At 46.0% G+C, this 25,314-nt stretch overlaps 2 protein-coding genes across 4 annotated transcripts; one reads left to right on the top strand and one right to left on the bottom strand.

Moving 5' to 3' along the window:
• Window positions 1-6,112: 6,112 nt before the first annotated feature.
• LOC140551634 (cysteine protease atg4da-like) lies at window positions 6,113-24,664 on the bottom strand. Of its 3 annotated transcripts, XR_011979273.1 has the most exons (13): window positions 24,574-24,664; window positions 23,398-23,530; window positions 21,415-21,642; window positions 20,506-20,589; window positions 20,200-20,373; window positions 18,917-19,217; window positions 18,766-18,827; window positions 17,987-18,114; window positions 17,139-17,217; window positions 16,835-16,911; window positions 16,229-16,348; window positions 14,721-15,730; window positions 6,113-6,136 (listed from the first exon to the last, which is right to left on the bottom strand). XR_011979273.1 is itself a non-coding variant. In XM_072675141.1 (12 exons), the coding sequence occupies exons 3-12, from the start codon at window positions 21,605-21,607 to the stop codon at window positions 15,557-15,559; spliced, it is 1,392 nt and encodes a 463-aa protein (XP_072531242.1). In that variant the 5' UTR covers window positions 21,608-21,642; window positions 23,406-23,530; window positions 24,574-24,664; the 3' UTR covers window positions 11,910-15,556. The 3 variants fall into 3 exon arrangements, 2 of the variants coding, with proteins under 2 accessions (XP_072531242.1, XP_072531241.1); XM_072675141.1 differs by lacking the exon at window positions 6,113-6,136 and having other exon boundaries at window positions 11,910-15,730; window positions 23,406-23,530; XM_072675140.1 differs by lacking the exon at window positions 6,113-6,136 and having other exon boundaries at window positions 11,910-15,730.
• On the top strand, window positions 7,722-10,584 carry LOC140551157 (galactosylceramide sulfotransferase). The gene is made up of 3 exons (XM_072674530.1): window positions 7,722-7,840; window positions 8,518-8,811; window positions 9,669-10,584. Exons 1-3 carry the CDS (start codon window positions 7,722-7,724, stop codon window positions 10,582-10,584), a joined length of 1,329 nt encoding a protein of 442 aa, XP_072530631.1.
• Window positions 24,665-25,314: the final 650 nt, after the last annotated feature.

Here is a 25,314-nt window from a genome sequence, read left to right on the forward strand (position 1 = left end):
CCAAGGAAAAACAACCGGTGAACTGGTGCAACCTCACCACTTACAGCACTTAAGGAAGAACCTGCTGCTAGAACCATTAGTCTTGGTGTTCTAGATACCACAGCAGGACACATTCAGAGGTCTTGTGGAGTCCATGCTTTAAACGGTCAGCTCTGTGGTGGCGCCACAAGGGGGACATGGTCAATATTAGGCAGGTGGATTTCATGGTATGGCTGATCGTGGTATATCTATGATATGATACTAATATGAGAGTCGGATTTATTGATTGATATGCTTACAGTGTTTCCACATGAATCAAAATCAGTTGGTTTAATGATCAATCAGAATCAAGCAAATCCAGTGTCCTCGTTTACAGGTCTGGCTCCGGGCCAGTGTTTGAGAAGGCTTGCGTTTTACAGCCGGTCTGAGGAACAGCCTGAGCCATAAAAACAGGCCGAGGGCCGGGGTGTGGCTCTAGCTTATCTATGTTATCTATGTGGGGCTATAATTACAAGTGATGCCTATCTGTGTGTGTGTGTGTGGAAAAAAAATCATTCAGTCGTCTCTGATGTAAGAAGAGTCTAACATGCAAATCAACACACACCCACACACACACACACACACTCGCTCAATCGCACGGCTGGTTGGCTGTCAGGCTGGTCGTCGCAGCAGTCAGGAATGATGGCATTGTTCACTTTCACTGAGGGTTGGCGTGTGTTTGAATTGCAGTGAATTCTGATCATATTTGTAGCGAAAAGTTTGACCCTGGAAATATGCAAACCACGTCCCACCCAGATCCAGCCGGCTCAAGCCAACCTCACGGCTCAGGACGCGGTGGCAGGATTAGTTAGGGAAGGGGGCATTAAAAATCACCAAGGGACCACAACTGGGCATCTGACCTTCCAATGGTTTTACCATTAACTACAACGTACCCTATATGTCTAAATGTTTGTGGACACCCCTTGTAATCAATGCATTCTGCTACTTTAAGTTGCACCTATTGCTGATATAGATGTGCAACCTATTGGTTGTTGCCTAATGCCAGGCGTGAGCTATAGAGGGGTATAAAGCCCCCCAGCATTGAGGAAGAACTGTGTGTTCTCTGAAATGATTGTGGTGGATCTCCATCCAATACATTTGGGGTGGAGGTGGGGATGGACCTTCGGTCATGTTGTAAACCACGTATGTATGAATATTGGACATTCTAACCACTGTAGAGGTACTCTTCTCAAATGTGTGGTGGTCTTACTGGCTGACAGTGCAGGGTTCAGGAAGCCTGAATAAGTGACAGTGGGCGGGTCTAAGCCCTCTGATAACACCATGTCTGTCCGTGCAAGTCAGACAGCATCCATCACTGACAGAATACACCTCAAATTCCTGAGATATTTCGGCTACAACTGAGACGCACCAATAGACTCGTCCTGTTCGTGCCGTGAGTGTGTGCTGCCTCTCCCAAATTCACTGGTAGAGATGTCTTCCAGTCATCGAGTGCTATTTAAAAAAAAAAAGAGAGGCATGCGTGTCTCTGCTGACCTGATCTGAATCTTGTCATGCGTTTGAATGAAAGTAACTACAAAGAGCTGTGATACAGAGCTGTGATACAGAGCTGTACTACAGAGCTGTGATACAGAGCTGTACTGAAGAGCTGTGATACAGAGCTGTACTACAGAGCTGTGATACAGAGCTGTACTGAAGAGCTGTGATACAGAGCTGTGATACAGAGCTGTGATACAGAGCTGTGATACAGAGCTGTACTACAGAGCTGTGATACAGAGCTGTACTGAAGAGCTGTGATACAGAGCTGTACTACAGAGCTGTGATACAGAGCTGTACTGAAGAGCTGTGATACAGAGCTGTACTACAGAGCTGTGATACAGAGCTGTACTGAAGAGCTGTGATACAGAGCTGTGATACAGAGCTGTGATACAGAGCTGTACTGAAGAGCTGTGATACAGAGCTGTGATACAGAGCTGTGATACAGAGCTGCACTACAGAGCTGTACTACAGAGCTGTGATACAGAGCTGTACTGAAGAGCTGTGATACAGAGCTGTACTACAGAGTTGTGATACAGAGCTGTACTGAAGAGCTGTGATACAGAGCTGTGATACAGAGCTGTACTGAAGAGCTGTGATACAGAGCTGTGATACAGAGCTGTGATACAGAGCTGTGATACAGAGCTGTGATACAGAACTGTATTGCAGAGCTGTACTACAGAGCTGTGATACAGAGCTGTGATACAGAACTGTATTGCAGAGCTGTGATACAGAGCTGTGATACAGAGCTGTGATACAGAGCTGTACTGAAGAGCTGTGATACAGAGCTGTGATACAGAGCTGTGATACAGAGCTGTACTGAAGAGCTGTGATACAGAGCTGTGATACAGAGCTGTGATACAGAGCTGTGATACAGAGCTGTACTGAAGAGCTGTGATACAGAGCTGTGATACAGAGCTGTGATACAGAGCTGCACTACAGAGCTGCACTACAGAGCTGCACTACAGAGCTGTACTACAGAGCTGTGATACAGAGCTGTACTGAAGAGCTGTGATACAGAGCTGTACTACAGAGCTGTGATACAGAGCTGTACTACAGAGCTGTGATACAGAGCTGTACTGAAGAGCTGTGATACAGAGCTGTACTGAAGAGCTGTGATACAGAGCTGTGATACAGAGCTGTGATACAGAACTGTATTGCAGAGCTGTACTACAGAGCTGTGATACAGAGCTGTGATACAGAACTGTATTGCAGAGCTGTGATACAGAGCTGTGATACAGAGCTGTGATACAGAGCTGTACTGAAGAGCTGTGATACAGAGCTGTGATACAGAGCTGTGATACAGAGCTGTACTGAAGAGCTGTGATACAGAGCTGTGATACAGAGCTGTGATACAGAGCTGTACTGAAGAGCTGTGATACAGAGCTGTGATACAGAGCTGTGATACAGAGCTGTATTATATTTGGACTATTATAAGCATGAAAAGCACGTAAAACGTAAAAGGTGTAAATAACACTGACCTTTAAGAACTGGATTAATGCTCTTAAGTCATGAACAGTCCAATTGTTACCAGATTAGATGTGCAATTAAAGTCAGCCAGTCACACTGACACACACACACACACACACACACACACACACACACACACACAAACACAGCACATAGACAGAGAGAGAGAGAATCAGTCAGGGCTAACCAGTTACTTTGCCCTGAATCTGCCCTGACACTGAGGTGGAGGAGGAAGAGGGAGCGCGAGATCTGTGAAACCCGTCACTGTGATGAAGCTCAACAGAGTGCTCTCTCCCCATATCACATCCTGCTCTCGACACTGGAGAGGTGAGGACCATCCAGGAGTGAGGACCACTTCGGAGGAAGTGAGAGCCATCTGCCCAGAGGCCAGTTGTGCTCTCTCAGGCTCCGGCTGCTGATGGCAGGCAGTATGACCTGGGATTTAAACCGGTGATCCTCGGGTCAGGGTGCAAAACTGTTTATTTAAATCCAGGTTTTTATCTGTTATTTTGTTTCTTTCTACAAAAATTTTGAGAATTTGAATCCCGATAACTACACCGCTTTGCCATCAGCAGCAATCTGAGAGAGCACAATTGGCTGTGCTCTCGCCGGGTGGGTAGATGGCTCTCCGCCCCCAGGCTCCATCTGCGATGCTGCATCAGTGGCCGGTTGAAAAGAGGTGGTTGGTGGATTTACACGTATCAGAGGAGACTGTCAGAAGCATTGCTAGTGATTGGGGGGGGGGGGGGTGAACGGGGTGGTGGCTCAGCGGTTAGAGCTTGATAACAGGGTTGTGGGTTCGATACCCGAGGTCAGCAAGCTGCCACTGTTGGCCCCTTGAGCAAAGCCCTTGATCCTTTCTGCTCCCTGGGTGCTGGAGTTGGCTGCCCACCGCTCTGGGTGTGTGTGTGCTCACTGCCCTTAGTTCACTAGTGTGTGTGTGTGTGTGTTCACTACCACAGATGGGTCGAATGCGGAGGACACATTTCGCTGTACAGTGGCAGATACATGCATCTTTAATTCGCAGCATCAAACTGGGAGAGAAAGAGACAAAAACGTGCTGGATGATCATTCATCAAAAGTCTACCTTTAAGAGGCGGCCTAACGTCTAGCTCAAGCTTTTCTTTTTTTTTAGCCTTAATTACTACAAACCTCTTCCTTGTTGTCCTTCCCTTCCCTCATGAGCCATTTCGCCTCTGCTCATCCTGCTGGTGCACAAGTTCTCTGTGGTGACAGCTCTCCACTCACCACGTCACCAGTTCCCTGTAGAGGCAACGATGCAGAGCTTTGGGGTTCAGCTCCACCTTATCTCTGCTCCACGATGCAGAACTCCTTACACACCAACGTCTTCAGGTCTTCTACTTCTGAGCTCATGGCAGCCCCGAGATCCACGCTAGCAGAACCTGGAGATGTCCCACTGCATCAGCATCCTCGCCCCTGAAGCCGTGCACCACCTCTCGGTTCCTTCCACCCTGGTCTGAGGAATCACCTCTTCACTCGATGCCTCGGGTAACATCCCTCTTCACTCGGTCGCACCTCGCTTATTAATCAGACACTTAATATTTGGGATAATTCACTTGTTTTTTTATGCATTTAATATTTAGCCTGTTTTTGAACTGTATTGATTTAAAGGGGAAATTCAACAATGTTTCAGAACTGCTGAATAATTCAGTGGCTGAGATGTGAACAGATTATCAGAGTTGGTGAGAAATGGTTTGTTGCAGAGAAAAATTGCCGATTCTGATTTTTTTTTACAGTTGTGGTGAATGGAACCAGGGGCCGTTATGATCGCAAAACAAATAGAAATGAAATTTCAAACCACTACTTCTTGAAACCATGGTAAAACAATGTCTCCGGCTTCAGACAGCAAATTAACACTCATTTCATGGTTGATAAGACTTTGTGAGGGAGCTTTAAGAGGCAGCAAACTCTGCAGACGTCTGGCTCCATTCACCACCACTGTGAACAATTCTGACGGGGCAGAACCAAACCAGTCTTTGTTAACTTTGTAAACATTTTAACCATTTAATTATGAAACATAATGGAAATTGAACTGTAGTGTGGCCTGGTGGGTGTTTTTAAAGGTATAGAGAAACAGCTTTTGGTCACTTTGCACTGTTTTGGTTTGAGTATTTGCGCATTTCATTACAAAAAATGTATAAATGTGAATGGAACTGTCTAGAACTTTCTAGAAGAAAATTGTGTTATTAAAATGTATCACTAAACTGTTGGGTGATGGGCATTGATTTCTTGAGCTTTGCATGATTTTGATTGGTTAAAATTAAGTTAACTACAGTAAAATTATTATAGATATTACATAACGCATAAAAAACAACAATAATCTATAAAGGTACTGGGTCAGTGAGTCAGTAAAACCCCAAGTTCAGACCACTTTACACCTTCATGTCTTGATTTTTCCACCTCAAACCAGCTCCAGGGGTTTTATAGCATGGCACCCCAGACTCAGCTACGGCAGGCTGGTCCAGAGTGTTGCTACAGCTCAGCCCTGAACCAATAAAAGATCTATAAGAACATCAAGGACGAATCTGTAGAGGAAGAGAATGATACTTCAACTGCCAAAAGATCTAAAGAACCCTTCAGTCATGTCCAGCCTTTTATCTTCAATAGCAAACGTTCACACAGTCTCCATTCTGAACTCACTGGTCAGTAGGGGGAAGCACTGAGGCATGCATTTACTTGTTGAGAAGATTAGCACCACAGTATTAGTCCAGTCTTTTCAGTCTGTTTGGTGAACAGAAGCTCACCTGTGACCCCTAGGGGAGAATGTCCAGAAGTGCCAAAAGGGATCCTCACTCTAACCCATCCATGGCAGATGCTGTGGGTCTGATCTCTGACATTGATAAGAGGGCCTACCTGCAGGGGATTAAACACCTGGTGAACTGGTGTCAGGATACTCATCCTGACTAAGGAGCTGATGGTTTACTGCAGCAAGAAGCAGGAGAGGAGCCAAGACCCACCTGGATCAAGAGTGGACGATTTCAAGTACCTTGGAGATCACATCTCGCAGGATGTGCCACATCAACTCCCTGGAGAAGACGGCCCATCAGCGCTTCAGCTTGAGCTCCCTGACCTTCAGACCATCTACAGCAAGCGGTGCTGGGCCGATGCTGAGACCGTAAAGGAGCTGTTCTCTCTGTTGAAGGCAAACACAGAGAGGATGAGGAGGAGGTTCTTCCCACAGGCTATTCGGACTCTGAACCCGGACCGCGGCTGTTAAGACTACACCACCCCCAACACACACAGGGGACATTTTATTGAACAAATAATTTATTAATATAATAATTACTACCTCCTGCTCAGTTGATATTAGCTATTATAGATATATACGTGTTATTATCTCTGTATGTATTAATATGCTAGTTGTACGGCGTATGTTAAAAAAGTAAAACTGAACTGAAGGTGGATGAATGGATGGATGGTGTTGGGATATTTCATAAGATCAGTCTGTTTGTGTTTGTTTGTATTTATTAATGTTGTTTGTACAGATAATAATAACACCCTCACTCTTGAGATGGTCAACAGTGTCATACAGAGCCAGCCCAAGGCCCATTACTCGAATTATGCGGCTGTTAGGGCCCCAACGCCACCAGGGGGCCCCGAAAAGTACCAGGATTTCATGATAAATAAATAATAAATATAAAAATATATTAAGCATAACATAGCTGGCACACCAATACGAGGCTAGGGTGCTTCAGCGTATTGCGCAATATCTCTCTCTTGGCAAATCGCTCCCACCTTACGTCTGTTCAAAGTTTAAGAACAAAAGAAATGTCAGGGGTTAAGTTGTTCACTGTAAATGCAGGGTCTTGTCTGCTGATGTTCCTGAACACGGTTCCTGAACACACCCCTCAGTCTTTAAAAGAGAAAATTAATATGAATATTTTGGAGATTTTGCTCCTCCTGTAAAGTTCAAAACAATAGCCAGTCTGATTTAAGCTCATTACAACTGATGCTAATGATAGTGGACGTGTTAATGATGTTAATGAAGTGTCTGGTGCTGAGGTGGTGGTATGGGTTGGGGGGTGGGGCCCAAATGAAAATCTGCTTAGGGCCCCATAAAGGCTTGGGCCGGCCCTGCATGTCATGGTTGCCTTTTAGTTGACGAAGGTGCTACACGGAGTATATTCACTAAAATAATATACAATAGCAGCATAAGCCTGTTTAACATCTATACCTTTCTCCACATGGAGGCAGCAGTGGGTCTTTTTTTACGTAGTGATTTAAGCTTGGTGAGGCTGGATTTTGCTGTAGTGGGTCCTTTTCACCTCGGTTTAATTGAAAGACATAACCAGTATGGGAGAAGAAGGGAAAAAAGAGAGTGTCCTAAAAACCTCTATCCTTTAAGAAGATTTAAGACGAGGGGGGAAGAAATCACTCTCTGTGGTCTGTGTGGGCGGCGTCCTTCCCTCCAAGTGACTGAGAGGCTTAGGGAGGTGAGCTAAGGCCTTCAGGCTGGTGTCCTGACATCCTACTGATCGCATTTTACCCAGGCAGCAGAGAATGAGGAGAGCGGATCTGATAGAGAGGAAGGGAGAGAACAAAACACCCTGTCCCTGTCCCTGTCCCTGTCTTGGACATCGAGGACATCTAGGAGCAGAGAAGTCCAGAAGCTAAATGGTTCAGGGATCAGGAGAATGGAAGGCGAGAAGAAGCCAGAGCAGATGGGATGGAGTTTTGGGGATGAACACGCAGCTGTTTAGGGGCGCTGGGTTGAAGAGATGACCCTGCGATGGCTGTCCACTCAGCTTTGGAGACATCGAGTGATGGGGCTTTTGGTGACCCTGGCGGTGACCGTCATCCTCATGCTTCTGGCCACGCAGTCTCTTCAGAACACCAGGTGAGCAACCAAAGCCAAGAAACTTCACATAGTTGTTAGAAACATCAGGAGGCATTAACAAGGTGTCCAAATGTTTGCGGACACTCTTTCTAATGAATGCATTCAGCTACTTTAAGTTGCACCCATTGCTGCTCTCACACACAGCTTGTCTAGTCCCTAGAAGATAGATTACGGTCAATAGAATAGGACTCTCTGGAGTAGATAAGCTAGATGAGCCTATTGGCACCATGCTGCCTAATGCCAGGTGTGGGCTAGAGGGGGGTATAAAGCCCCCCAGCATTGAGCTGTGGAGCAGTGGAGGAACTGTGTTCTCTGGAATGATGGATGGTGGAGCTCCAACCAATACTTTTGGGATGAGTTGTGGATGGGTTGGGGATGGATTGTTAAGTTTGGGCACTTGGCCTGAAAACACTGACGCTCATGGAGGCCCCATCCTCAGGCCCTTCAGGAGGATCTGCTGCTAATGTCTTGGTGTTCCAGCTATCACAGGTCACCTTCAGAGGTCTTGTGGAGTCCATGTCTTAATGGGTCAGAGCTATTTTGGCAAGACGAGGGGGACCAACATAATATTAAGCTGCTGGTTTTAATGTTATGGCTGAATGTAAGACTCACTGCTCCAGTGCAAACCTAACGAAGACACCTGACGGCCTAAATCTGAGTAAATCTTCTCTTCGCAGGACTCGTAACGTGCGGCCGGCGGGAGAAAGGAGAGCGCAGAAAGGCCACGATCACAAGCCCACGCCAGCACACGCCGGCAGCCATGAGGAGGCCGCAAAGGCCCGGCCGGAGCCCCCTGCTGAGCGCAGTAACCCGGCCGGGAAGAAGAGGAGGAGACCTCCACCGATAGCCTTCCTCAAAACACACAAGACCGGCAGCAGCACGGTGCAGAACCTGCTGTTCCGACTTGGAGAAAAAGAGAAAGCCACTTTCGCCTTCCCTTACTTCACCTACCAGTTCAGCTACCCTGAGAGGTAGGCCGACGCAGCCGCCCTCCCTTACAGCTCTCCTAAATGTCAGCAGTCAGGAGTGTGTGCCACAGTGGCAGCAGGACTGACTGGTTTCGCGCGCTGTGTGGCAGGAGTCAGAATGAAAGGTGGTGTGGGTTCAGATACTGGAAATGATTGACAGGTGACTGTAGTAGCACCGCAGTTTTACTGTAGGCTTAAACATTTGACATAATGCTGACTATTATGGGATATACAGTTTCTCTGCATGGCCATAGTGTTCTTTTACAGTCTTTCCATATCATTCAGAACATCCAGAACACAGGGGCGTATTTAGGCTGTACCTTATACCCTCCTGGGCCTATATTACTAATATCGTAAAAAATATATATTATTGAAATTATAAACATTATAATAATAAATGTATTATTAATTAGCTGTGCCCCTCTAAACTGTGTGTTTGCCCCAGTACAACATGTAATCTAGACACGCCACTGGGATATAATAGAGGGGTGACCTCTGTGACCCTTGATCAAACGCCTACATTCAAAAACAGTCTAGGGTCTCCATCATCCTGTCATTCCCACTCTGGCACTGTGGAGCACTGGTGGAGCTCTGGTGGAGCTTTCTCTAGAACTGTGTAAATCCTGTAGTATTACTCTACCCCGTCTCAGCCCACATGCTTCTTTCCATTTTCAGTGCTGGCTCAGTACCTCTCAGCCTGTAAAATGCATGTGTGCCACAAGGGGGCGCTCAAAGTACTTTTTTTTTTTATTTCACTGCAGTGCATTACACTACACTCTCCGCCCATAGGGGGAGCCCATGAGCAATCAAGAGAGTTTGCGACCGGACATGTTGAAGCCTGTGCGTTTGTGTGGTTTCAGGTTCAGAGCAGAGTTTGTGGATGAGCTTCCAGAAGATTTGTCTCAGTTCGACCTGCTGTGCAGTCACATGCGGCTGGATCTGAGCCAGCTGAGGAAGGTGATGCCGCTGAACACCATCCTCATCACAATCCTGCGAGAGCCTATGAGGACCTTCGAGTCCGTCTTCAGCTACTACACCTCCACTGTACCTGCCTTCTCCAGGGCCAAGCAAGTAGCTGCTAGGGCTGAGAACCAGGGCAGGACTGCGCTGTCCATCTTCTTGGAGGATCCAGAAAGCCTCTGGGATCCGAAGGAGCCCGGGAACGGTCTGGCCAAGAACCCCATGAGCTTTGACATGGGCTTAAACAACGAGGAGTGGAACGCTTCCTGGCCGGAAGACCTGTACCATCTGGAGGAGGCCTTCGATCTGGTGATGATCGCAGAACACTTCGACGAGTCGCTGGTTCTCCTCGGGGCGCTGCTGGGGCTGGAGCCGCAAGATTTGGCCTACGTTCGGATGAACGCAAGGCGCGCCAGCGAAGTCGCTACGCTGGACGACGACAGCCGAGCCAAGCTGCGATCGTGGAACGCGCTGGACTCGCTCCTCTACGACTTCTTTCTGCAGGAGTTCTGGGTGAAGGCCGAGCACTATGGCCTGGACCGGCTCAAAACAGGGGTAGCTGAGCTCAGGGCTTCGACAGAGAAGATCAGGCACAAGTGCGTGTCCAGGTCCGCGGTGCCCCCTAGTGAGCTGGAGGACCTGGTGCGGCCCTGGCAGACCGATACGGCCACGATACTGGGATACGAGGTGCAGAGGAACCTCAGCTTGGAGGATCAGGGCTTCTGTGTGAGGCTAGTCCTGCCAGAACTGCAGTATCACTCTCATCTGTACTTTCAGCAGTATGGCAGGGACATGAGAGCCGTCCCTGCAGACTAACACAGGCCAAACATTCACAACTGTTGTGGACAAAAGTATTGGGACGCCTGCTCCTTCACTGTTTCTTCTGAAATCAAGCATATTAAAAAGAGTTTCTCCTGCTTTTGTTGGAGTAACTGTCTCTACTGTCCAGAGAAGACAACCTTCTACTGATAATTTTGAAGCAGTATTGCTCCTTGTGAGGATTTGATTGCATTCAGCGAGTGAGGTCAGGCTGTTGGATAATAGTCATCCAAACCATCATCCCCATCTGATCTCAAATATATGGGATGGGGCACTATCCATCATTCCAGAGAACACAGTTCCTGCTCCACAGCTCCTCAATACTGGGGAGCTTTATACCCCTCCTCTAGCCCACGCCTGGTATTAGGCAGCATGGTGCCAATAGGTTCATGTTGAGAGTCCTATTCTATTGGCAATGTTTTCTAAAGCTATATCTGTGTGTATGTGCTTTTGCACAACAGTGTCAGCAACGGGTACAACTTACAGTAGCTGAACGCATTAATTAGAAGGGGTGTCCACAAACATTTGGACATATGGTGTACTTGGGCCAAATTCAGGTGACGAAAAGCAACGTCTGCTGTTTTTAGCTATGCAACACTTTGAAACAAGGGTTCCTCAAGGGTTCCCCAAGGGTTCCTCAAGGGTTCTAGAATGCAGAGCTAATCTACAGAACCATGACAACTCAAAGAACCACTTAGACGCCAAAATGTGGTTCTTTAAATACAAGAACAACCTTTTAGAAAAGGGTAACGATCCTCTATTCCCTGCAGGACGGCAGTTGGCAGTGGTGCTTTGGTGTGTTCCTATACTTGTTAGTCTGATGAGCCTCGTAGCCTCCAGGGCAACACTGCTGTAAGTGATTACGGACTGGCAAATAGAAAATGGATCATGGAAGTTCTACCATGAGGCCTGCAACACAAATCAGGCCTTCCTTTAATCAATGTCTCGTTACTAACTTTAATTAAAAGTCTGAGCGTACAGTTTGTCCCTTTTTTCTATAATTAATTACAATTAGCATTACCTTCACCTCTCAGAAGTCTCACAGTGGGCTCAGAAGTCTCTCCTCGGCTGCTTATCGAACTGGGCTTAATCTCCATCCCAACAGAAAGTCCAGAGCTGCGTTTCTCCTTCACCAAGAACACATTAGAGCCGAAGCCCCCGCTGAATGCTCATAATACTGCAGAAAGGACCCTCTGGATGAGGATCTATGGATGTCCTTATCAGCTTATCCCCATTCATTACCATCATCCTGCAGCAGTGGTCAGTCACAGTGTTAGGCTCAGTCCAGCAGGTCAAGATAAACGTGGTTTACAGGTCCAATGTTTTCATTTCAAACGGATGATTTATTGCTTTTTCGAAGAGAAAAAAATTACAGTGAAAAACTTTTACAAAACCGAGCCGTCAACAGAACACACTCACAAACCTAAAACTACTGTTTCTAATAAAATTAAAACACAAACACAGAAACTCACAGTCCAGCTCTCACAGCAGCTTCAGCAATCAGCTCAGACAATCATCCTCATCACATTCAGCTGGACCTGATCTTACAGCAACAGCGCAAAACTCATCCTCCACCAGAACACTGGGCAGTTTAGTGCTGGTCCTGCTCAAACTCAAGCTCGGGCAAGTTTGGAGACCCGGTTTTATAGAAACCAGGGGCCAGATTCACAAAAACTCTCCCAAGACTCTCCCAAAAATGACCAGGGATCTTCAGGTAAACACTGAGAACCTTCTAAAATGTAATTTTCTAAAATATGTTTTTTTATTTAAAAAAAAATCTTAAATATTCTCTTAAGTAGGTCTTTATTATTTTATTAAGATTTCCTAAAGTCACTCATGTTTCTTTTTAGGTTAAGGTCATTTGTAACATCATTTTTTTATTCTGTATTTCACAGCTCATCATAAACTGGAGGAAAACTGGAGGAGAAACTGAATCAAACTAAGGGTTGAAACGTGGAATTTCCTTTCTGTAAACATGAACAGTCCTTTAAGCCTAACTTTCTTTAATCTTAACTTTTAATTCTGTTAAGTTAGACATTAATTTTAGTAATTCAACCAATGAACTGATCATTTTAGAGGCGTACCTTTTGAACTTGTACTGTCTAAAACAATGTTTTGTAGAACAAAAAAAAAAGATTTTTAAGTAGAAATGTAAGTTAAAAAAAAGGTTAAACTTTTACTAAAGCATGAAGTTAATAAAAAATAATAATAATAATAAAAAAAAAAATGTATAACATGAGCTTCACAGGTTTCAAAAATCACAGCAGACTAAAACAATCATGCAAATGCAGTTAAATACAGCTTATTATTCAGCATCAAAGAATTTTCTAATCACAAAACTCTTGTTCTGAATATTTCACATATAAAAATACATCCTGGAAAAATATTACTTATTAGCAATTTTTATAGCTACATTCTACTCACACTATTACTGCATTATAATATTAAAAAAAGATTTTTTATTTGAGTGACTTTAAATGTTTTTGAAGGGTTGTGTATAAGAACGATAAGAGCTGGACAATAAGATGAACAATTATGGCTTTAGATACATGTTCCATAGGCCTTCACTACTGACCGATCCATACTCTCTCTACAAGAGCACCGGTCAAGCTTTGTGCATGGTGGCAAATTCACTGCTGTCGCTACTTTCAATTAGTGACTACGACCGGTGCATCTTTGTATCTTTGTAAAAAGACCTTCTTAACGTTCAATGGAAGTCAATGTAAACAGGTCTGATTCCAGGTCATTCCGTTTATCGTGAAATTCTAAAACGATGTTAAGACCCACTACCAGATTCACAGTGTGTCGAAATGTGGAAAACAACAAAAATGGGCACGACAGCCGCAGTGTAGTCTTACTATCTAAAGGCCTTTGAGGAAGACCGCAGACCGCGGTGCAGCAGGACGTGTGCTGGACGGGGATCAACAGCCTATGTGGTCGGCCTCGAGGTCACGGCACAGCTTGCTAAGAGCTAAGAGGACGAACGAGATTAAGAATCCAGGCAGAGGATCAGGACCTACTTAAACACATGGCATTCAGAAGAGCCGGAAGGGCAGCGTGAGAACGACCTGAATGAAGACAGTAATACGGACTCATTAATCCAGCCGGTGCTGCTAACAGGCCAGGCCCGGCCCGGTCAGCACAGTACGGTACGGTACAGTAAGTGGTGTCATTAGAACCCTTTGGATGCTGCCACTGAGGAGGTTCGGTAGTGTGGCCCACTCCAGATTCCCCATTTCAATCACACTAGCCCTCAGCTAGGCTTGCCTTCGTATGCGAATCTGCTAGCCTGCAGGCCACGTCACGGTTGCTTTTCCTAAATCAAAGTTCATAGTTATTGATTCTTTTCTTGTTGTTGCTAGCTGCGTAGCACTTTAGCTTAATAACTAGCAAGATCAATCACTACAGATCAATCAATCAGTGTCAGCTGGGAAAGGTCTGCTGCCCAACTGACCCTTTACCTGTTCACCTGATCCCTGAGGCCTAGAGTGTCTTAGTCAGAGCAAGGCTAATTATCTAGCCTGTAACGTTTTTTGCCTTTATTTACATTCTGTTGTTGCTAGCTGCGTACTCTTCAGCTTGCTAACTAGCTAACTAGCAAGCTATCAGAGCAAAATAATGAGGTACTAGCGGTCATGTAGGAGTGATGGAGTAATTTACCACACGGTTTGAACAGGGGGAATCTAATGTAGCTTAAAATGTGAAGCATTGCGAAGGACTCACCGCTATGGTTCATTGACGGCTTTAGCTCACTGTCAGTTTGCAGTGATGTCTGGGCGTAAGTCGTAAGTCTGCTGGCCAACTGACCCTTTAACTGTTCATCTTAACCCCCTCAGCCTAGTCAGAGCACACTAGCCCTTGGCTAGGCTAGCCTTAGTGAGCTAATTAGCCAGCCTGTAGACTACCTAACAAACTATTTACGTGCGAAAGCTTCAAGAACATAGTTTACATAAGTTTCCTATTTTTCTGTGATTAACTGCTTGTAATGTTTTGTTATTATTGCTAGCTTGCTTGTTAGCGGAGTAAATGACTGACCTGTCGTGATAAACAGAGTAATTTACCACTAAATCCCAGATTGAGCCTCAAATCTAAATGTAATGGTTTTGAAACATTAAGCATGTTGAAGTACTCACTGCTTTGGCTCATGGTCAGCTTGCAGTGATCTCAGGCCGAGGTCCGAAGCCCAGAAAAAGACCTTCTTAACGTTCAATGGAAGTCAAAGTAAAAAGGTCTGATTCCAGGTCAATTCAGAGCATTTCTATTGGTCCGCTCATCGTGAAATTCTGACACATTGATAAGACCCACTACCAGATTTACAGTGTGTCGAAAAGTGGAAAACAACAAAAATGGGCACGACAACCGTAGTGTAGTCTTAATATCTAAAGGCCTTTGAGGAAGACCGCAGACCGCGGTGCAGCAGGATGTGTGCTGGACGGAGATCAACAGTCTGTGTGGTCGCCCTCGAGGTCACGGCACAGCTTGCTGTTTAAAAACTTCACTTGAGCTGCTAAAAGTGATGGAACTGGTCTTAAGATGGTGTCCAGGACCAGGGAAAGAGTGAAGTCCAGTGGACAAGGATGGATGGTGGATGGCCAACGTCCAAACATTCCTATGGTGTCCAACACCTTCCAAACCTCACAGAGCAGATTCCGAAAAACTCTGGCAAGACTCTGAAACCTTCTGATGAGATATCTGGAAGACGGTTAGAACTTTTGAGAGGGAAAAGAAACGCTTGGGCGGATTTGATCCAACCATGTTCTGGCTTCCTTCACCTGCTAAAACATAATGAGGGCTACCTCTGTAGTAAAAACCCACCTCACGCTATAGGTCTTCAGGATTGGATGTTTTAAGATCATCAGATTATATTTTTTACCAAGTCTTGCTGGAATGTCCCTTTAATGCTCTTATTAGACCAATGAAACCTGCTGATGGAACCAATACAGCTGTGGCAGCTGAGACTCAGAGCAGCTCAGAGCAGCACAAAATCGTCCATGCCGGTGGGCTTGGTCCTTCCTTTCGGTTTGTCTTTGGCCGCAGCGGACACTACAGTGTCAGGGGTCCACAATCCTTGCCCGTTGTCCTTCTGTCTGCTGCCCTCAACGAATGTGAAGATGGGATACGTGTCATCAGATGATGTCAGAGCCTGAGAGAGAAATAGATGGACATTGTGAGGGATGACCGTTCCAACGCAAGTGTGGAATCTATGTAAAGTGACTCATAAGAGCACAGCTAGCCTAATAAGAAAAAGAAAAAAAATGCTGTCACAAAAAAAACTTGTATCTCCGTTTTTGTTTGATGTTTTTCTTTACAATGTATCAGAATTTCATGATGAACGGACCAATAGAAACGCTCCAAAATGAATCTATTTACATTGACTTCCATTAAAAGTTAGGAAGGCTTTTTCCTTCTCCTGTAAAGTTGCTATATGCACTGTTTCCAGTATAGGATCCTGGAGGAACTGTTTGAAACTGTGGAGGAACCTCTTAGGGTGCTTTGAGGAACCTTCAAGGAATCCCTTTCTTTTAGAAGCAGCACAGAAGAGGTTTCTCCACTGTTTCAAACTATAAGAACATCTAAAGGTTCCTCAAGGATCTTCTACTTCTCACAGTGTACAGTGATGGCCATTCCTAAGCTTGCTTACCCTGGTGACGTCAGCACGAAGAGCGTCAAAGTCCCTTCTGTTCCTAGCGTAGAATCCCAGAGAGCAGCTGGGGTCCATGCGGTGAAAGGATGTCTTCTTCGCAGCCTTGCAGTGAAACGACTGCAGACAAGGAGAAGGAGAGAGAGAGATGGAGACGGAGAAAGAGAAAGAGAGAGAGAGAGAGAGAGAGAGAGGACAGTGGCAATCAGGGTTGCCAGATTTCAGCCATGGTAAAAATTGGGGTGGGGGTGGGGTGATGTGGTTGGGGGGGGTTCAGCACTCATAATGCACCATTTTATCCAGTGAATTAAGAGTCATGTGTACCACTGTCCACAAGGTGGCAGCAGACAGTGAGATATAAAGTAGTAATACTGCTGCGATATACACTATATGAACAAAAGTATTGGGACACCTGGTCGAAATCAAGGGGGCACTAAAGAGAGTTTTGCCTGCTTTTGTTGTAGTAACTGTCTTTACTGTCCAGGGAGGAAGGCTTTTGGCAGTTCTTCTTCTCTACAGGGACTACACAAGCTGTCTGTGTGAGCAATGGGTGAACCCTAAAACAGCAGAATGCATTCATTAGAAGGGGTGTCCACATTTCCGTACCTCCAAAGGGAAGCGCTCCTGACGGACATCTACAGCAGGCTGACATAAATGAGGATCCAGATACAGCAGCTTTTCACCTGCACAGAGAGTGAACCAAGGTTCACAGTTGTGGACTGAATCAGCCAGCTCCCCATGACCAACACGGTCATATTAATAATGACCAGACAGACCTAAGCTGCTCCCAGATACAGATGAAGTTTGACCAAACTATCAAAACCCTGCATTAGCATGATCTACATATGACAGGATGGATGATAGGAAATCAGCATGATAAACATGGGCTGGGCCGAGGCGGCTCACTCACCTTGGAAGCCAACGAAATATAACGAGTGCTTTGGCTTTCCTCCCATGACCCCAATGCAGCATTCCAGCTGAAGTAGTTTCTAAAAGGCAGAGCAAGAGAAAGGGTTGGATGGATCAACAGAGAGCTGGAGAACGTCTCTAGATCTTCCTCAAATCCTGAGTTTTGTGAAGTTCACAGGCGGGGTGTCTTATGACTGTTGATGAGGGACAGCACAAGGTTTGAGGAGTCTGACAGTTCAGCTGATAGTTCCTAATTTTTCAATTTAGCTGGTGACTTGAGGAACCTAAATCTGGCTTTTCTTTCTAATGAACTTCATCTGGCTCCTCGAGGCCCCCAGGTACAAAGTATGCCTTATGAAGATCTTCCCCTGTACCTCACTAGTATTGCTCTCCTCTCCATGTGGATTGGGCGGTCCTAAAATTGGATCAGGTTACGTCAGCATACCCCTGACCAATCACAAGGCTAACATGGCTCCACCCCTTCCTTCGAACCTGGAAAACTAAAGCTAGAGCCCTGCATGGCCCGTCGTCAGGACAGACAGGGGGTCCCGACGCAGCCCGCCGCCCACCCATACTCCACCCTACCGGCACAGCATGTAGACGCCCACAGAAGTGGAGAAGCAAAGAAGGGTCAGGCACTGGACAGGAAGGACAACAGGGCATACCAGGGGTAGGGCGGGTGCTCAGCTTCTCTGTCTCAAGGCTGTGTGTTGTCATGGTAACGTTAGAAAATCTTGTTGGCCAGGGCTGTCGGTCAAAAACTTTCCAGGTGTTCCCAGGAGCTTGTGTGACCAGCTTAAAGACTAACTAGCACTGCAAAAGCAAACAATACATACGGTGCTGCCATACCTTCACATACTCGATGTAGGCAGGATTGAGTGCGTCTCCACCAAGCCTTACAGGTACCAGTATAATAACAGACCTATTACCCCCAGATTGAGACCCCTCAAACAGCCTCACCACATCTCCTACATACACTGCAAGACAGAATACGATAAACACAGGAGTTATACATGACATTTCTGTAATACTGTATTTGGAGTGGTCATTCCATATAAAAAGTATTAAGAGGACAAAAGTATTGGGACACCTACATGTTTCACCTACAGGAGCTTTTAGGACGCTCCAATTATAAACCTATAGGCATTATTAATCTGGAGCTGGTCCTCTTTGTTTTAAGCTCAACCAGCAGCAGCAGGTCTGGAGACTTTTCTGCACTCTGCTCTGAGCTCAGCACTCGGCCCTGACCCCGCTCTGTAACTTTACGTGGTCTGACAGACACTCGGTGGATACTGAGCTGCTCTCTGTGAGCTGTTCCTCCTAAACTCTTCCACTGTTCAATAATAACACCACTCACAGCTGATGGAGGAAGATCTAGGAGGGAGGAAATTTCACCAGCTGACTTGTTGTTGTTGGTGCAGCGGTGTCTCCTATTACATACAGAACCACTCTGGAGTTCAGTGAGCTCTTCAGAACCTCCCGTTCTTTCACTGATGTGTGGAAGAAAGGCAGACTGCAGGGCTAGGGGGTTGATTTTATATATCTGAGGCTGGAGAGACTGGATTTTTTAAAAAAACGAGCGACCCTACAGCAGGCCTACAGTGGGACATGAAGGCTGGACGACTCACCGGTGCAGTCCTGTGCTACGTACACGGTCAGATCTGTGAGTTGAGACGCTGCTACAGCCTTGCTGCAAACAAACACACGTACCAGAACAATTAGTAGGTGAATGTCAGATTTTCTTCCTTTGACCCTTTTTTGGTGCGTTTGTGTTCATACCAGAGTATGTGCGCTGCAGTGGACGGGCCGTACCAATCCCCCGCCCGTTTCCCTGAGGGTCTGCCCAGCTCCACCAGCTGGTGAATGCTGAACGGAGCGGAGAGGGTGTCACCAAACAAGGCCACCAGGCGGCGGTGTGCGCTCTCCTCTCGGTCCTCACCGGCGTCCAGCATGCCGCCCTCACTGCGTCTCCTCAGTGGCCTGCCTGGGTCACTGGCCCGCCTTGACCCCAGCCCAGCATGCATGGACTTGACCTCCAGGTCGTCTTTGATTTGGTGACGAGCACCTGGCCACGTCCAGCCTGAGAGAGGGGGTAGAGAAAATATATACACAGTTAGAGAGGATTATTCTGGAGGAGTCTGTCTTATTTAAACCTCAGACGTTTAGTCTGGTCTGCTCTTGACTGATGGTTGAAGTGAGGGGTGAAGATGACCACCATCATGGCCAGATCCAGAGAGCTTTCTGAGGAGATGCAGAGGAGTCTGGGAAGGGGTTTAAAAGCCGTTCCACTGTCCACTAAACCATTTACAAGTCAAACAGCTGACCAACATGACCAGGCCAGGCCATCTCCCAGCAAGTTCAGCCCAAGAGCAGAACCCTCAAGATGTCCTACAATGTCATCACGGGACCTACAAGTAGCTCTTATGCCACAGCTGACATATTAAAGTACAGCATCTACCATCAGAACGAGACCCAACAAACACTTACTGTCAAAAAAAAAAGACCAAGACCAGGACTTCTGGAACAATGGGCTTTGGGCAGAGCATTTGGGCACAAGAACCTCATACCAACGGTAAAACATGGAGGAGCAGCAGGGCCTGACAAGCCAATCAATCACAGAATCCAGTATAAATTCAATATTGAATCAGAGGGTGCTCAGTATTGTAGGGAAAACTGAAGCTGTAGCAAAGGTGGATCATGCAACATGACAATGACCCAAAACTGTCCACCAAGGAATGTCTCAATAGCAAAAGATGGAGAGTTCTGGAATGGCCAAGTCAAGGGTCGGATCTTATTGAGATTCTGTAGGATGATTCAAACGGGTTGTGCATGTCAGAAACCCCTCAAGCATCACACAGATGGAAAAATTCTGCATGGAGGAGTGGGACAGACTTCCCCCAGTCGATGTTAGAGATCAAAGGAAAAGTCTAACTGAGGTTATTTCAGCCACAGGGGGAAATAGCAGCCTTTAGGGCACAGGCAGAGAGAGGGAGACTTCTGCGCAGCGCTGTATATGTGTATTTTGTGTATGTGTGTGTGTGTGTGTTTGTATGTGTGTGTACCTCCTGGCATCATGTGTATGTGGAGTCCCTGTGCGAGCAGCATCTGTGCAGAGCGGAGCATGCAGCCCCAGCCGCAGTCTGAGGTCAGAGAGGAGCCGCTCAGAGGAGGAAACCTTCTCCTATAAGTCAGCCACAACAGAGAGGAGAACGCCCGCCGAAACTCCTCTCGTTCACCTGACACACACACACACACACACACACACACACACACACACACGTTTGTATTAGTTAGAACTCTGCTAAGCTGACTGCACCTTTAATACAGAGGATGATCAGAGTTTCTGTCTCTCGGAGTGTCAGCCGTACCTTCAGAGCTGAGACTGTATGTGCGTCCCAGCAGCCACACGGGGGTGCTCTTACTGAGGCGAGGCTTGGACTTTAGTGATAAACCTACAAACAGAAACACATACCAGTCTAACTGCATTCTGCTCCACAGAGTCCTATCCTATTGGCAGTACTTCTGCACTACAGGGACTAGACAAGCTGTGTGTGTGCATTTGCACATCTGTGTCAGAAATTGGTGAACGTTAGAAGTAAAGGAGCTGAATGCATTCATCAGAAGGGGTGTCCACAAACTTTTGGACACATAGTGTACTTCTTGTAGCACTTGGGTAAAACAAGTGACGCTTCCAAGCTGTTAAATGACACTTTTGCTGGCAGCCTGGCTGGTGCGCCCCCTAGTGGTTGAATAATGCAGTTGAGCTGAGTCTGTAACTACGCCGAAACAGTGAGGATTATGTAGAGGTGGGTGGCAACCTTCCAAATGTTAATGCTCCCACTGGTCGCCATGGTGACTTCTGACGCAGAAAAGCCTTTAATTGGCAGCTTTTCCCAATAAGCCCCGCCTCCAGACAGATACTCATTAACAACTCCCTAAAGTGCTAAAGGATTATAATTCCGAGCTCCGAATTGGGTGGTCTAATGCACTGGGGGGGGCAGGGGGGGTTCTTTACCATCAGCAGCCAGAGTCTGAGAGAGCACAACTGGCCGCACTCTTTCTCCGGTTGGGTAGATGGCGCTCTTAAGCGATGGTGGTCGGCACAGGCGCCTGTTAGCTGGTGCGGTGGAGCTGGCTTCCTGTGTGTTAAGTCCTTACCCTCCTAGTGACGGGAGCATTGCTAGTGCTAGGTGGAGCTACGAACCGGGGGTGGGGGGATGGGGGGTGTAGGGGGCTGAAGCCCTCATTGAACAGTACACACCCTCAGCTCCTCATACCTCCATACTTTATGTTGTTCCATGCAGACAAGAGCCTGCGTTTGAGCTTGGCATTGTCCTGGGCTGCCTCCACGTGCTGCGAGGACTCGAATGCTGCGAGAACGAAAAAATCGGATGGTCCAGGGTGTGAGAGGACCTCGAATGACGCCAAATCATCTGAGAGATCCCCTTTGTTGGAAAAGCCAGCACTCATGTTCTCGGCCCCCAGCTAAACGCCAACATAGCAACCTGAGGAGAAACGGCAGCATCAGATCACGCCAACTTTGCTTAGTCAGAGCTGTTCACAGTGAGTGGTGGTGAAAGGAATCAGACGTCTGTAAAGCCTCGGAAGTGTGGGTTCACTGGTTGTCGTCATGGCAACCGACGCCTAGTTTCGTTCACCAACACGGTTCTTGACGACTTTTACTCTTTAACTGGTAGGTTGTTCCATAGCACTACTGTACCTGCATACAGCTTTCCAGACTCTATATACATTATATGGACAAAAGTATTGGGACACCTGTTTACTCTACTTTTTTTTTTTAGGTTTTCTACTAGATTTTGGAGGAGGAGCATTGCTGTGAGGATTTGATTGCTTTCAGCGTTAGTGAGGTCAAGATGTTGGATGATGATGATGATCACCACACTAGTCCAGTAACACTAGTCCAGTAACACCAGTCCACTAACACCAGTCCACTAACACCAGTCCACTAACACCAGTCCACTAACACCAGTCCAGTAACACTAGTCCACTAACACCAGTCCAGTAACACTAGTCCACTAGGAGGAGGAGGAGCATTGCTGTGAGGATTTGATTGCTTTCAGCATTAGTGAGGTCAAGATGTTGGATGATGATGATGATCACCACCCCACCTCATCCATCGCCAACTCCACAACTCATCCCTTTCAAAAGTACTGGATAAAGCTCCACCACCATCCATCATTCCACGGCTCCACAGCTCAATGCTGGGGGGCTTTATACCCCTCTACTAGCCCACGCCTGGCATTAGGCAGCATTTGTTTTTCAGTAGTACTTTTCTACAGGGACTAGACAAGCTGTGTGTGTGCATTTGCACATATGTATCATCAATGGGTGCAGCCTAAAGTAGCTGAATGCATTCATCAGAAGGGGTGTCCACAAACATTTGGACATGCAGTAAATCACCAACACCCCATGTGGTTCAAGCATTTCACATATTATATATTCAGGGGTTATTAATATCTCCACCTGGCCTGGATCCACTGCTCTTTCAGCCTGTAGCGACGCTTACAAACAAGGCCTCAGCAAGACCATTAACCTCCTCCTCGAGTGAAAGCACTGCATGTGACACTCATCAGACCACAAACCAGAACACGGAAACCAGCCTGAACCTGTTCCTGAACGAGAGAAAGAGCCGTAACCCCAGTCCAGGACTCAGAAGGCTTAAAGCTCTTTATAGCTCGGGAGCTCTCACAGCAGAATTAGCCTATGGTTTAACCACACCACCAGATCTAACTGGGTTAGTGTCATACTCCAGTGTTCAGTTCCCCCTTAAATAAACGGGGCTGCTGTTAGACTCTGGCATCCTTAAAAGGCCTTCACTGTTAGTATGATGAGAGCTATACCTTTCTAAGTTTATACTGACAGATAAAGCTGAGCCCCAGAAGTCATTTCCAGGGTAAACATCAGTAATTCTGTGTTTCAGTAATGCGGAAATATTCACAAGCACTGGAATTAAATTGGCAGCTGATTGAGCTCAACAGTGGAAAATAATAATAATAATAATAATAATAATAATAATAATAATAATAATTAGAAACTTAAATCATTCCCTCAGTTTAGTCAATAATTCCCTTGATTTAATAAATCATTTTCTTTATTTGCTAAATCGTTTCCTTGGTTTTATAAATTAATCATCCCTTTAAATCAAAGAGAAAATTTGTCCCGAGGAAAATAATGAATAAACTGGGGATCATTTTTTAATGAAGGGAAAGTTTTAAGTCTCTACATGTTGTTTTTCCTACCTCGGTACCTCAGGGGCTCCGTGGGGTCCAAATGTGGTCAGGAGTCTTTTCAGTGAATGAACTCGGACCCTGGCAGCTCTCTGCAGTGGAGCAGGGTGAAGGAGACGGAGCTCCGGCACAGGGTCCAATAGAGCTTACCAGCGAAAACAGACCCAGCATTAGTCCACTAACACCAGTCCACTAACACCAGTCCACTAAACACCAGTCCACTAAACACCAGTCCACTAACACTAGTCCACTAACACTAGTCCACTAACACCAGTCCACTAACACCAGTCCAGTAACACCAGTCCAGTAACACCAGTCCACTAACACCAGTCCAGTAACACCAGTCCAGTAACACTAGTCCACTAACACCAGTCCACTAACACCAGTCCAGTAACACTAGTCCAGTAACACCAGTCCACTAACACTAGTCCAGTAACACTAGTCCAGTAACACCAGTCCAGTAACACCAGTCCAGTAACACCAGTCCACTAACACCAGTCCAGTAACACCAGTCCACTAACACCAGTCCACTAACACCAGTCCAGTAACACTAGTCCACTAACACCAGTCCAGTAACACCAGTCCAGTAACACTAGTCCACTAACACCAGTCCAGTAACACCAGTCCACTAACACCAGTCCAGTAACACTAGTCCAGTAACACTAGTCCAGTAACACCAGTCCAGTAACACTAGTCCAGTAACACCAGTCCAGTAACACCAGTCCAGTAACACTAGTCCAGTAACACCAGTCCACTAACACTAGTCCAGTAACACCAGTCCAGTAACACTAGTCCACTAACACCAGTCCAGTAACACTAGTCCAGTAACACCAGTCCAGTAACACCAGTCCAGTAACACCAGTCCAGTAACACTAGTCCAGTAACACCAGTCCAGTAACACCAGTCCAGTAACACCAGTCCAGTAACACTAGTCCACTAACACCAGTCCAGTAACACCAGTCCAGTAACACTAGTCCAGTAACACCAGTCCAGTAACACTAGTCCAGTAACACCAGTCCAGTAACACTACACGCAGTTAGGCTTTGTTTACTGACCTCGCTCGCAAAGCTAAAGTAGGCTAATGCTAACAGCTAGCTCCAGCCCTGCAGGGCTTTCACTGTAGTGGAGTGTGTGTGTGTGTGTGTGTGTGTGTGTGTGTTTGGGGGGGGGGGGGGGTGAAACGCTTACCGTGTTTTCAGGTGTTATAAAACACCTCTCTGAACTTCAGGAGTTTATTTTCGACACTAAATCCGGCTCTGAAACACGCAAACACGCGTCACTCACACACTTCCTGTTTACTCGGGTCCTGCCTTGGCAACGCCAACTGCGTCTCTATGCTCATTGGTTGAGGGTCTCAAGCTCCTCCCTAATAATAATAATAATAATGATAATAATAAACATGTGGGAAACAGCTCCTTCCAAATAAACAAATAAATAAACAATGAGCTGTGGGAAACAGGATCTCCCTAATAATAATAATAATAACGATTATACTACTACTTATAATAATAATAATAATAATAATAAACCAGTGGGAAACAGCTCCTCCTTCATAATAATAATAATAATAATGACCTGTGGGAACCCGCCCCTCCTTCATAATAATAATAATAATAATAATAAACATGTGGGAAACAGCTCCTTCCAAATAAACAAATAAATAAACAATGAGCTGTGGGAAACAGGATCTCCCTAATAATAATAATAATGATTATACTACTACTTATAATAATAATAATAATAATAATAATAATAATAACATATGGGAAACAGCTCCTTCTTAATAATTAATAAATAAATAAACAAAGACATGTGGGAAACGGTATATTTTGAGTTCATGTGTTTTTGATTTTTGCTATTTACACATTTATATTATTATTAGTATCATTATTTGGAGGTGCTGTTTCCCATAGGTCATTATTGTTATTG

This window comes from Salminus brasiliensis, chromosome 3 (genome assembly GCF_030463535.1).
Source record: "Salminus brasiliensis chromosome 3, fSalBra1.hap2, whole genome shotgun sequence".
NCBI classification, from domain to species: Eukaryota; Metazoa; Chordata; class Actinopteri; order Characiformes; family Bryconidae; genus Salminus; species Salminus brasiliensis.